We start from the raw sequence: 13,281 nt of genomic DNA, 5'->3' as shown, positions 1-13,281 counted from the left end.
TTCTAGCTTTTTTAGTTGCATGCCTAATACATTGATCTGCTTTTTCTCTATTTTATTGAATTCATTTATTTAAATTAGCATTTAGAGAGATAAAATTTCCCCTAAATACTGCATTAGCTTTCATCTCATAGATTTTGGTATGTTGTCTCATTATTGTCATTCTCTTTGATGAAATTATTGATTAAAGTTTTTAGATTTGTTCTTTAACCCACTTATTCTTTAGGATTAAATTATTAATTTTCCATTTCATTTTTAATCTTTCCATGGCCCTTTATTAAATGTAATTTTTATTGCATAATGATCTGAAAAGGATGCAGTTAATATTTCTGCCTTTCTGCATTTGATTGTGAGGTTTTTGTGCCCTAATACATGGTCAGTTTTTGTGTAGGTGCCATGTACCATTGAGAAAAAGGTATATTCCTTTCTAACCTATTCAATTTTCTATAGAGATCTATCATGTCTAACTTTTCTAAAATTCTGTTCAGCTCTTTAACTTCTTTCTTGCTTATTTTGTGGTTAGATTTTTCTAGTCCCAAGAGAGGAAACTTGAGGTAAAAGTATACTTTTACCATCTATTTCCTCCTGTAACTCATTTAACTTCTCCTTCGGAAGATTGGATAGGGGCAGCTAGGTGGCACAGTGGATAGAGCGCCGGCCCTGAAGTCAGGAGTACCTGAGTTCAAATCCAGCCTCAGACCAAACACTTGACACTAGCAGTGTGACCCTGGGCAAGTCACTTAACCCCAATTGCCTTTAAAAAAAAGAAAGAAAGAAAATTGGATGCTATGCCATTAAGTGTATATGTTTAGTATTGATATTACTTCATTGTCTGTGGTACCTTTTAACAGGATGTAGTTTCCTTCCTTGTTCCTTTTAATTAAATCTATTTTTTGCTTTTGCTTTGTCTGAGATCATGATTTCTACTCTTACTTTTTTTAGTTCAGCCGAAGTATAATAGATTCTGCTCCAGCCTTTTACTTTTACTCTTTGTATGTCTCTCTTCAAATGTGTTTCTGGTAAACAACATATTGTAGGATTCTGTTTTTTAATCCAAATCCACTTGCATTTTATGGGAGAGTTCATCCCATTCACATTTGCAGTTATGGTTACTAACTGTGTATTCCCCTCCATCCAATTTTCCTCCTTTTTACACTTTTTTCTCTCTCCTTTCACCATGTCCTTCCTCAAAGGTGTTTTGCTTCTTACTGCCACCTTCCCCAATCCACCCTTCTTTCAATCTCCTCCCCTCACCGGCCCCCCCCTTAGAGATACACTTCTTAAGAGTTATAGTACTTTTGTCTATGTATACTCCTTCTAACTGCTCTCAGAGAGATACACTTCTTAACAAGTATCATTTTCTCATGTAGGGATATAAACAGATTAACCTTATTGATTAACTAATGGTTTTTTTCTTTCCTGTTTATCCTTTTATGCTTCTTTTGTGTCTTGTATTTGAAAACTGAATTTTCTGTTCAGCTCTTATCTTTTCATCAGGAATGTTTGAAAGTCCCTTATTTCATTAAATGTCCATTTTTTCCCCCTGAATGATTATGCTCAGTTTTGCTGGGTAGTTGACTCTTGGTTGTAATCCAAGCTCCTTGACCTTCTGGAATATCATTCCAAGCTCTCTGATCCTTTAATGTAGAAGCTGCTAGATCCCGTGTAATCCTGACTGTGACCTATTGATATTTGAACTGTTTCTTTCTGGATACTTGCAGTATTTTCTTTTTGACCTGAGTGTCCTGGACTTTGGCTGTAATATTCCTGGGAGTTTTCATTTTGGGATCTGTTTGAGGAGTTGATCAGTGAATTTTTTCAATTACTGTTGTACTTCCTGGTTCTAGAATAGCAGGGCAATTTTCCTTGATAATTTCTTGAAAGATATTATCCAGGCTCTTTCTTTGATCATGGCTTTCAGGTAATTAATTCTTAAATTCTCTCTCCTGGATCAATTTTCCAGGTCAGTTGTTTTTCTAATGAGGCATTTCACATTTTCTTCTATTTTTTCCATTTTTTAAAATTTTGTTTGATTGATTCTTGATGGTTCAAGGAGTCATTAGCTTTCAGGTGTCCAATTCCAATTTTTAAGGAATTAATTTCTTCAGTTAGCTTTTATACCTTCTTTTCTGTTTGGCCCATTCCACTTTTTAATGAGTTGTTTTCTTCAGTGAATTTTTGTACATCTTTTTCCATTTTTTGTGCGCTTCTTTTTTTTTTTTTTAAACAAGCTGTTGACTGTTTTTTCATGATTCTCTGGAATCATTTCTTTTTTCCAGTTTTTCTTCTACTTCTCTTATTTGGTTTTTAAAATCCTTTTTGAGTCCAGAAGGACTTTTTGGGTCTGAGATCAATTAATATTTGTCTTTGAGGCTTTGCATGTTGGTGTTTTGATATTATTGCCTTCTTCTTAGTTTGTACTTTAAACTTCCCTGTTGCCACAATAGCTTTCTATAGTTGGGGCTACTCCACCTCATTTTCCAGCCTATTTTGTGACTTTTAAAGTTGAGCTGTGCTCCTGGGGTACAGGAGGTACTGTCCCAAGCTTGTTGGGCTGAAGGCCAGGTGCCTGGTCACCACCATGCTGTGCCAGTGCCTCTGAGGCTGGTGGCTCACCTGTTGTGCTGGAGGATCCAGGGCTAGAAGTTCACCTGCTGAGCTGGGAGCACGGGGCTTTTGTTGCTGATCTTTCCTGGGGTTAGGGGGCCTCCTACTGGTTTACTTGGACACTACCTTTGCTGGGCTGCCTTCTTTTACCCGAGTGAAATAGACTTTTACTGCAGCACTTCTAAGTTATTTTGGTCTGGAAAATTGTTTCAGCCCTTCCTTTTGTGGGTTCTGTTGCTCCAGAATTAGTTTTGAGGCTTTACTTAAAAGTTATTTCGAGTCAAACTGGGGAGAGCTTAGGCAACTTCTTGCCTTTTATCCACCATCTTCCTATATTTTTCTTTTCAAAGAGATCACATATTAAAAAAAAAAATGACCTCTGCTTAGTGGCAACCTACATTTGAATCAATATGGTATATTCCTTTAGGTCACCTAATATAAGGGAACTTCATTGTTTGAATTTATTAATAGAGCTTTGCTTTTTTTCCACAAGAAATCTAAAATTAGATATTAAGTTATTATTCTAGTCTTCTGTATAGAGCCACATTTTACATCCTTCCTTGCTCAGTAAGTTTGGTAGCTGGCTTACAATTTTTCTCTCTTCCCTAACTCCTTCCCTATTAACAAAGGGACTTAAAATACATACTGATTCTCCCTTAAATATTTTAACCATTCCATTCCTCAGCCTTTCTACCTTCTTAGAATTACTCCTTCACCTCGCCTCAGTTACACACAAATGATGGTTGTACCCAGGATCTTGCCATCACTGACAAATGTACCACCTCTATCTTCAAGAATCCTGAAATCCTCTTTTCTGAACATAATCTATTGGCTTTTCACCTCTCCCTCTGCCTTCCCTTTGTAACCCTATTCTTCATCGTCACTGTGACCTCCAATTCCTTGATCCCTCAGTTCTGTCCCACACCGTCTCTCCTGCACTAGCCACTTTCTCCTCTTCTCATCTTTACTCCTTGGTGAACCAGTTCAGCTCTGCATTGTACTCTCTTGAATCCCTAGCCCCCTTATCATATCACTCGTTATACCCAGCCAAGTCTTAGTCTTGGATCACTCCCACCATTTATTGCCTGAATGTTACTGAATGAAAATGGAGAAAATTACATAACCTTTCTGACTGGGTCCAATACAAATTTATGTTACATAACCTCAACTAGCCCTCACTGCTTCTAGGCAGTCCTACTATGCTTCCCTTTTCAACTCACTATCCCGTACTCCATAGCAGCTCTTCCAAACCTTTTCATCTCTCCTCAAATCTCTCATTCCTCCCCCTCTCCACATTCTCTTGTTTGAGGACTTTACTTCACATTTTCCATAAAAGATTGAGGCCATTCGCCATGAACTTCTTCCCCCTTTCTTATCTCTCAGGTGCTTTCTGTCACCTTCTGTTCACCTTTGTTTCATATGACAAAGTATTCTTACACTACCAAGGCTAACTCCTCCACTTGTTCAAGTGATCCTGTTCCATTCTGTCTTCTCCAACAGATTGCCGCCTTTGCCATTCTTACTCTTTCACTTATTTTCAGTCTCTCCCTCTCTGCTGGCTTATTTCTTACTGCCTACAAACGTGCCTACTTCTCCTATCCTGGAAAAAAAAAAACCTTCTCTTGATCCTTCCATCCCTGCTAATTATTGTCTTATTTCTCCTCCTTCCCTTTTTAGCTAAAGTTGACAAAGTGGTCTACAATGGGTGCATCCACATTCCACCAAAACTACTCTCTCCAAAGTCAACAATCATTTCTTAGTTGCCAAATTCAATGACCTTTTCTCAATCCTCATTCTCTTTGACCTCTCTTCAGCCTTTAACACTGTTGATCTCTCTTTCCTCCTTGGTACTCTTTCTCTTTAGGTTTTTGGGACATCATACTCTCCTGTTTTCTTCCTACCTATTTGACCTCTCCTTCTCTGTCTCTTTTGCTGGAGCCTTCTCTAAATCACACCTGCTAGCCATTGGTGTTCCTCAGGGTTCTATCCTGGGCCCTCTTTTCTCTCTATACCACTTAACTTTGTGATCTCATCAGCTTCCATGGATTTAGTTGCCATCTTTGTGTTGATGCTCTAATCTTTCTGCTTGCCTCCAATCTCACATCTCCAACTGCCTTTCAGATGTTTCAAACTGGATGTCCAGAAGACATCTTAAACTCAGTATGTTCAAAAGAGAAATTATTCTTTCCTTGTAACCCTTCCTCCATCCTTCCTGTTACTGTAGAGGGCAACACTATCTTCCCAGTCCCTCAGACTTGCAACCCAGGAGTTATCCTGGATTTCTTGCCATATCTTAACCCTTATATCTAAATTCTTGCCAAGGCCTGTTGATTTCATCTCTACAACATCTCTTGAATAAGCCACCATTGTGGTGCAGACTTGCATCACCTTATGCCTTTATTACTGCAGTAGCCTGCTGGTGGGTCTGCTTTCCTCAAGTCTCTCCCCATTCCAATCCATTTTCAGCCATTAATGTGATTTTCCTAAAGTGCAGGTCTAATCATGTTACCCCCTAACCCCTCACCCTAATAAACTCTAGTGGCATCCTGTGACCTCCAGAATCAATTACAAAATGTTCTGTTTGGCATTCAAAGCCCTTCGTAACCTGGCCCCATGCCATATACCTTACTCCCCAACACATACTATTTGATCTAGTGACACTGGCTTCTTGGCTGTTCCATGAACGAGAAACTTCATCTCTCTACTCTGGGCCTTTTTTCTGCTTGTCTCGTATGCCTGGACCACTCACCCTCCCCTCCAACTACTGACCTCCCTGTCTTTAAGTCCCACCTAAAAGCTCACTTTCTACAGGAAACTTTCCCTAGCCTGTTTTAATTCCAGTGCTTTCAGTCTTTTTATTATTTCCTATTTGTCCTATATATAGCTTGCTTTGTGTATATCTGTTTGCATGTTGTCTTCCCCATTAGATTGTAAGCTCCTTAAGGGTAAGGGACTGTCTGTTGCCTATTTTTGTATCACCAGTGCATACATAGTAGGCACTTAATGAATGTTTGTTGAATTGAATTTGTATATTTTGCGATCATGTGACTTTTAGCACTGTTTTTCTTTCTATTCCTACTGGTATACAACAGAATTTATAGTATTTGTTTCAGAGTTGATACTTAATTTCAGTATTGTAATAACTGAAATTTGCATGTATATAATATGTTTTGAAAGTATCTTGACCATACTGTTTTATAAAATAAATAATAAATTTGTGCTTTTTGCTTTTACATTTCAATATAGCCTTTTGCATTCTACTTATAAAAATAATTAATTTTTCCTCTTCCAGAGAGATTTTTATCATCTTCACTCAAAATTTTCTAAGTTTTGCTACTTTGAAGCAACCCTCAAGTTCTGTTTATGAAGTTCAATAAATTCACTTGAAAAGCATTTATTTAATGTTGCCTCTGGCTAATCTTGTTTAAAAAAATATCAAAGCTTTATTTTTAAAGATCATTTGAACTTCCTAATCTTAGCCTTCCTGCCCCCTTTTTTAAACAAGGACAAGCAGTTATACAAACATATTAATTGTGTCAGACCACATAGGTAGCATCTGCCATCTGTAATGTACCTCATTTATTAAGAAGAGGGTAATAAAAAAGTTCTGTTACCAGTCTTGTGGAACCAATTGTCTTACTGCTTTTTTGCCTGTACATTATGGACATTGTATATCCTGCTTTCTTAGTTCTTCAATCGAAAAGTGTATTTCCTTAACTTTTCCCACAGATATGTTACTTGACCTCAGTGACCTTCTACAGGTAAGGGCTTTTTTTTTTTAACCCTCTTTCCCCCTTACTAGATTGTGAATGCAGACAAGCACTGCTAATGCATTGCATGCCATTTAGTAGAGGGTGTGCCTCCTTTTCTCTTTCTACTGGCAGGGAAAGATCAATTTGGATAAATTGGAAGATCTTTAAAATTTCAATTTTTAAGCAAATGAAGAACTTTTCTCCTTCAATTCAATTTTATAATCATTAAGCATCTGTTAACCTAAAGTACTCTGTAAAGAGCTGGGGATACAAGCACAAAAATTAAATAAACTTTGAGTGAATATAAAATAATTTCAGGAAAGTAAGAGTACTAAGATCTATGGAGAATCAGGAAAGGTTTTTAATTGGAAATGACACCAGAGCTGAGCTTTGAAAGAAGCTGTTGTTTCTGAGAAAAGGGAATATATTCCAAGGATGGGAAATAATCGGTACAAAAACATGAAGGTGGCATGTTGAGCTTGAGGAATAGCATGTTGACTCTTGCCTGGAATTAAAAGTTCTTGAAGATCCATATATTCTAGAGTTCATCTATAGTAGCCTCCATCCATGCCTTTGTACCACATGGCCTCATTCCCTGGAATGCTCTACTCTGTCTCTTTTGCCTCTTAGTTTACCTGGCTTACTTCAAGCTCAAAGCACACTTTTGGGAGGCCTTTTCTGGTTCCCCCCACCTCCCTCAGCTACTAATAATTTCTCCTGCAGATTACCTTCCATCTATTGTCATTGTAGCTTACTTAGTTATTTACATATTGTATCTCCCACTAGAATGTATGCTGCTTGATTGGTGGCACTTTTTTTTTTTAATTTTGTATCCCCAGCACTTAGTTTAGTGCTTGACAGATAGTAAACACTTACTGTACACTTGTTGAATAAGTGTGGAATGGTTGGTGGGTATGAGATTAAGGATGACTCTGAAAGCCAGGCTGAGAAGTTAATTTATTCTAGAAGCACTATGGAGTAACTGAAGATTTTTGGGTTGGGGAATGCTATGATCAGATCTAATTGTTGGAAGATTATTTTGGCAGCTTTGTAGAGGCTAAATTGTAGAGCAGATTGATTGGCAACAGGGGAGGCTGCCAGTTTAGAAAGATGTTTTAATACTTTAGGCAAATGGTGATGAGGGCCTGAGGTAGGAAATTAGTTACTTTGGAGAGAAGAAGAGGGAAGACAGAGAGGTTGTGGAGGCAGCAGTGACAAGACTTGGCAACCAGTTAAATGTAAGGAGTGAGACATAAGGAAGAGTCAAGGAATACTTGGATATTATGAACTTGGGTAACTGAGAAAATGGTGATGTCCTAACAGAAATGTGGAATTTTGAAGAAACAGCTAGTTCAGCATGATTTGTCATAATGTAACTGTATTCAGCAAAGTGTCAGTCAGACCCGTCATCCTTTGGAAACAAAAAAAGTGAGAAACCTCAATAAGCTTTTGTTTTAAATTAGGGATGTTCTCTTTAAACAAGAACAAAATGTGAATTAATATGTACATTTGCATTTATCTACAGGCAGCTAGATGTTATATTGGATAAAGGGCTGAACTTGGAGTCAGGAAGACCCGAGTTCAAATCTTAGTTGCTGTATGTGTAACCCTGGGCAAATCTACTTTCAGCCTCAGTATCATCTGTAAAATGGGGATAATAATAGCTTGTACCTCACAGGGTTGCTATGAGGATCAAGTGAGATAGTTTTTGTGAAGAGCTTGGCAAACTTTAAAGTGCTATTATTATTGTCCTGGAGAAAATTACTTTCAAAATACTAAGTACTACATACTAATCAAGTACATAAAATAAGTGCTTTCAAAGTACAAAGTACTAATGGATAATATTTAGAAAGTGCTTAGCACTGTGTCTAGCATATAGTAGGCACTATATAAATGCTTTTTCTTTTCTCTCCTTCCCTTCCCTCTTCTATTGAAGCTTATTATAAAATGATGAATAGTAGTGGATATATAATCACACAGTTTGGAGAACATTAACATGCTTGCACCTAGTAACAATAATTGTTTTATGTTATATCAATCAGATGGTACAGGTTATTTAGGTCCTTCCATTTGTTGTGTGAATGGAATCTCTCAGAAAGCTACTGATGAAATAGAGTTTGGTCAAGCTAAAAATAGTCTCCTGGTGTTGATAATCTAATGAGTCTTGGCATCACATATTTTACATTGCTCTAAGATTCTCTGCTGAATTAAAGCAGCTCATGACCAAAGCCACTTCATTTTAACTCAAGTAATTTTCCAATAAATGTGAAATAATTCTAAATTGTTTGGCCCTTAAAATCTGAATTTTATATGCAGTTTTGGAGTGGTAAAAATAGGAAATATAGCTGTACTCACTAGGTTCACATGGATTATCTCTAAAAAGTGCAGAGTATCTTGCTCGTTGCTTAGACAACTATGCTGTTAGTTTTTCTCCAAAAATATCTTTGTGTACTTTTATTAGATTATAATATTTGTAGGATTAGTCAATCAGCAGACATTTATTAAGAGCTCACTTTGTGCCAGGAACTGTGCTAAGTCTAGAGATGCAAAGAAAGGCAAAAAAATGTGTGTGTGTGTGTGTGTGTGTGTGTGTGTGTGTGTGTGTGTATACACATATTACAAGCTATCATATGATAGAGGCAGAGAAGGGATGGAGCATAGGTAACCTTGGAAGGAAAGGCACCAGCAGTGGGAGGGACTGGAAAAGGCCTGTTATAGAAATTGTTTCATTAGCTGTATTTTGCAGGAAGCCAGAGATTCTAAGAAGTAGAGCATTCCAGGCATAGGGATTAGCCGGTGCAAAGGTGTGAGAAGTCGAAATAGAGTGTTGTGTTTTGGAAATAGCAAGTATGCCAGTATGGCTGGATTACATAGTGTGTAGAGGAGAGTAAAATATAAGAAGTCTAGAAAAATAGGAAGAAACTAAATTGTAAAAAGCTTTAAATGCCAACAAAGAACTTTATATTTTATCGTGGATGTAATAGGGAGTCAGTGAATATTTTTGAAGGTAGATAGTGACATAATCTGCTTTATCCTTTAGAGAAACAACAACAATGGAGAATTCAATAGAATGGTGATAGACCTGAGACTAGAAAATCATTTAGCAACTACTCCAGGCAAGAGGTGATGAAGGCCTGAATTAGGGTAGTATTGAAGTGGAAAGGTGACCCTGAGGTTGTAAACCTGGGTGATGGGGCAGGATGTTGGTACCCTTTATAGTAGGGGTTGTGAGGAAAGATAATGAGTCTTGTTTTGGAAATGTGTTTGAGAGGCCTATGGACATCCAATTTGAAATGTCTAAGAGGAAGCTGGTCATGGAGGAACAAGACTGGGGCTGGATACATAGATTTGGGATTCATCTGATTCAATGTGAGACAGTATAGAGTGAAAATAGAAAAGGGCCTTGGGAGACAACCACAGCTGGTGGGTATGACATAGATGAATTGCTAACAAAGGAGATTGAAAAGGAATTGTCAGGCAGGTAGGAGGGAACCAAAAGAAAGCACTGTTAAGAAAACCTACAGAGGAGAAATATCAAGAGGAGAAAGTGATCAGCAGTATCATTCTGTAGGGAGGTCACGAAGGATCAAAATTGAGAAAAGGTCATTAGATTTGACAATTAAGTGATCATTTGGGGAGCCAATAGCACTGCTACAAACAAACCTAAAAAAACATATCAGACTGAATCCTGATGGAGAAATCCAAGAAGAAATCATAGTGCATGATTTTTCCAGCACAGGCTAATATTAGGAAACACACAAAGGTCAGGGGGCAGGTCTGGTCAGGAGCACATTGTATGGGGAGCATATATGTGACCAGGGAGTGGCTGTGAATTGGGGCAAGAGGATGTCCCAGACCTATACTGGGCACTTTGATACCCATGTTGACTCACTGTGACAGAACAGATGCCAGCTGCTCACTTTGTCTCTACCCAGTTCCTGGTCACAGATGTAGAGTGGATTGAGGAGGGGATGGGAATCCAGGTGTAACATGTAGTAGGGAGTGGTGGAAGGCTCTGGGCAGGGCCTTCCTGAGAAGGAATAAATTCAGCAAAAGCAGCTGTGGTATGACTTAGACTTCCTAGGAACAAAGCCAGGTTTCAATTTCATCTTTTATCCCAATCTGAAGCTTGTAGAGGATTTACTTCCTGCAGGGAAGGAGTCCCAGAGCAAAGAGAAGCCCACAGTTCTGTCACTCTGGTTCTGTCTGTTGGTTCTCCAGCGGAAAATTCCATCTGGATGATAGGGTCTGAGTCCTACAGAAGTCTAATGTTCCTCATACCTAGACCCACATCAGGAACTTGAAAAGGTCAGACCGAAGTGACAACAATCACATTTTGCTCTAGATTAGACCACTTTGGGGTCGCTGAAGACTTACAGGTTCTCAGCTAGAATTGTCCCTGAGGTCCCTGGAGTAACACAACACTCACTACCCCAAGAAAGCAGCAGCAGGCCCAGCCCAGACATTCCCTCTAGAAGTGTGTAGAACCTAGCCTTGACATCAAGTTCAAAGTCAGGAAGTAGGCTTGAAGAATGAACAAATAAAAGAAAGAATCCCACCAGAAAAAGCTATTATGGTGATAGGGGTACCAAAGACACAAATCCAGAAGAATAGAATGACTCCAAAACATCTACAAGCAAAGCCTCAGAGAAAAACAAAGCTTGGACACAGCTTTAATGAGATTTCCAAGAAGAGTTGGCTTTAAAAAAGAGTTTAAACTTTTTATCAGTAAGCTGAGAACTCTTGAGAAAAAAAAAATAGGAAAGAAATAGGAGCTATAAAAGAAAGAATTGGAAAGGGAATTAATAGTTTGGCACAAGAGGTACAAACATTGCCCATACAACAAAGTCTTTGAAAATTACAATGGACCAAATAAAAGACATGACTCCATTATACAGCAGAAAAATATTGACAAAGTCAAAAGAATGCAAAAAGTAGAAGAAAATATAAGCTGTTTTCCTAGCCAAAACAAGTGACCTAGAAAACAAGGAGAAAAAAATTTTTAAATTACTGGACTGCCCAAATGTCTTGACCACAAAAAGAACCTAGGCATCATATTTCAAGAAATCTTAAAAGAAAGCTACCCAGAGCTCTAGAACCAAATGACAAAGTAGAAAGAGACTCCATTGGTCACCTCCTGAAAGAAACTCCCAAATGAAAACTTATGGGAACATTATAGCCAACATCCAGTGCCTCCAGTTCAAAGATAAAATACTGTAAGAAGCTAGAAAGAATTAAAGACAGAGGAACCACTGTCAGGATTACACATGATTTAGCAGTGATCACTTTGAACGAGGTAGAGGGCTTGGAATATGATATTCCAGAAGGCAATGATTATAGACTTACAGGGAAGAATAACTTATCTAGAAAAACTGAGTATAATGCTTCAGGGGAGAAAATTGACTTCCAAACATGATGAAAAGACCAGAGCTGTGTAGAAACTTTGCAGTTGTAAGAGAAACACAGAAAGGCATTAAGAGAAACATAAAAAGGTAAACACAGATTTGTAATGATAAAGAACTAAAAGATAAACTGCTTATATTATAATATGGGAAGATGATGATACATATGCCCCCTCTGAACCCTGTCATCATCAGTGGTCATAGAGCCTAATTAGAGAAGGCCTTGGCATTTTCTGTTATGTATTGTTCATCTTCACAAGAGAAGACTAGAAAGAAGAGAAGAATACACAAGAGGTTTGTGGAAGAGGGGGGCCAGAGAAGGAAGGTTAGGGAAAATTTTCTTACGTAATCAAGGGATATAGTAGACATCTGTGTGTGTGTATCTGTAAAGTATACAAGTATATACAAGTATAGTATACATCTGCAGTCAACAAGGAAGGGTGGAGGAGGATCATCTGACACTTGAACCTCACTTTCATTTGAACTGGTCAAAGGAGGGAAGAATAATATACACATAGATATAAATACGTTTCACTTAACAAGAAAATAGGAGTGGAAAGGGAGATGGGGAAGTTAAGAGGGTAGTGTATACGAAAGGAGAGATTAGTCCTAAGTAAAACAAACTCTTAACTAAGGATGTACAAAAATATTTGTGATTCTTTTTGAGGTGGCAAAGAATGAGAATCTGAGGGGGATGCTCATGAATTGGAGAATGCCTGAACAAGTTATAGTATGGAAATGTAATGCAATACTATTAAATGATGAAGGGGATAGTTTCAGAGAGGCTTGGGAAGACTTGTTTGAACTGATACAGAATGAAGGAAACAGAACCAGAGCAATTTATATAGTGAGAACAACATATTAAAGATAACTTGAAAGAATTAGATACTCTGATAAGTGCAATGACCAACCATAATTCTAGGAGACTAATTATGAAACATGCTACCCACCTTCTGATAGAAAGGTGTAGGACTCAGTGCAGAATGAGATATATTTTTGGATGTGACCAGCCATATTTTCTAGACTTAACTCTACAGGTCTGAAACAGGGCTTATTTTTCTTCCATTTTCATTGTGGGGGGAGGGGTGCATTTAGGATGAGAATAAGAGACATGGATTTTTGCCAATTATAAAAAAATTACAGTTTTTTAAAATGATATCATTGGTAACTCCAGAGCAGTTTCAGTTGAATGCTGAAGTCAGAAACCAGATTTCAGTGTGGGAGTTTGCAGGAGAGAAAGTGGAGGCACCAAGTATTGCTTGCTTTTTTCAAGGAGTTTAGTTCAGAAGGGAGTAAGTATATAGGAAGATAATTGGCTGGTAAGGTAACATCAAGTTAGAGTTTTTTATTTTTTATTTTTTTAAGATGAGGGAGATTTCAAGTGTGTTTTGTAGGCAGCCAGGAAAAAGGGATTAGATAGTGAAAGAATGAAAATTAGGTATAGTACTAGAGTCCTTGTATAGAGGTCATGATACAATATGAGATGAGAAGGGAGCTCTAATCAAAGTCTCAATTTTTTTTTT

At 37.8% G+C, this 13,281-nt stretch overlaps 1 protein-coding gene across 1 annotated transcript in view; it reads left to right on the top strand.

Annotated features, from left to right (window-relative positions):
- BRF1 (BRF1 RNA polymerase III transcription initiation factor subunit) overlaps positions 1–13,281 on the top strand; it is a 168,554-nt gene that overhangs the window by 46,865 nt on the left and 108,408 nt on the right. Inside the window, exon 4 of the mRNA XM_027848972.1 lies at positions 6,334–6,365. Coding sequence (XP_027704773.1) covers positions 6,334–6,365 — 32 coding nt within the window. The remainder of the gene's footprint in view (positions 1–6,333; positions 6,366–13,281) is intronic.

Source organism: Vombatus ursinus, unplaced genomic scaffold (assembly GCF_900497805.2).
Source record: "Vombatus ursinus unplaced genomic scaffold, bare-nosed wombat genome assembly UNPS02007284.1, whole genome shotgun sequence".
Taxonomy (NCBI): Eukaryota; Metazoa; Chordata; class Mammalia; order Diprotodontia; family Vombatidae; genus Vombatus; species Vombatus ursinus.
This window is presented reverse-complemented; position numbering and strand designations above follow the sequence as displayed.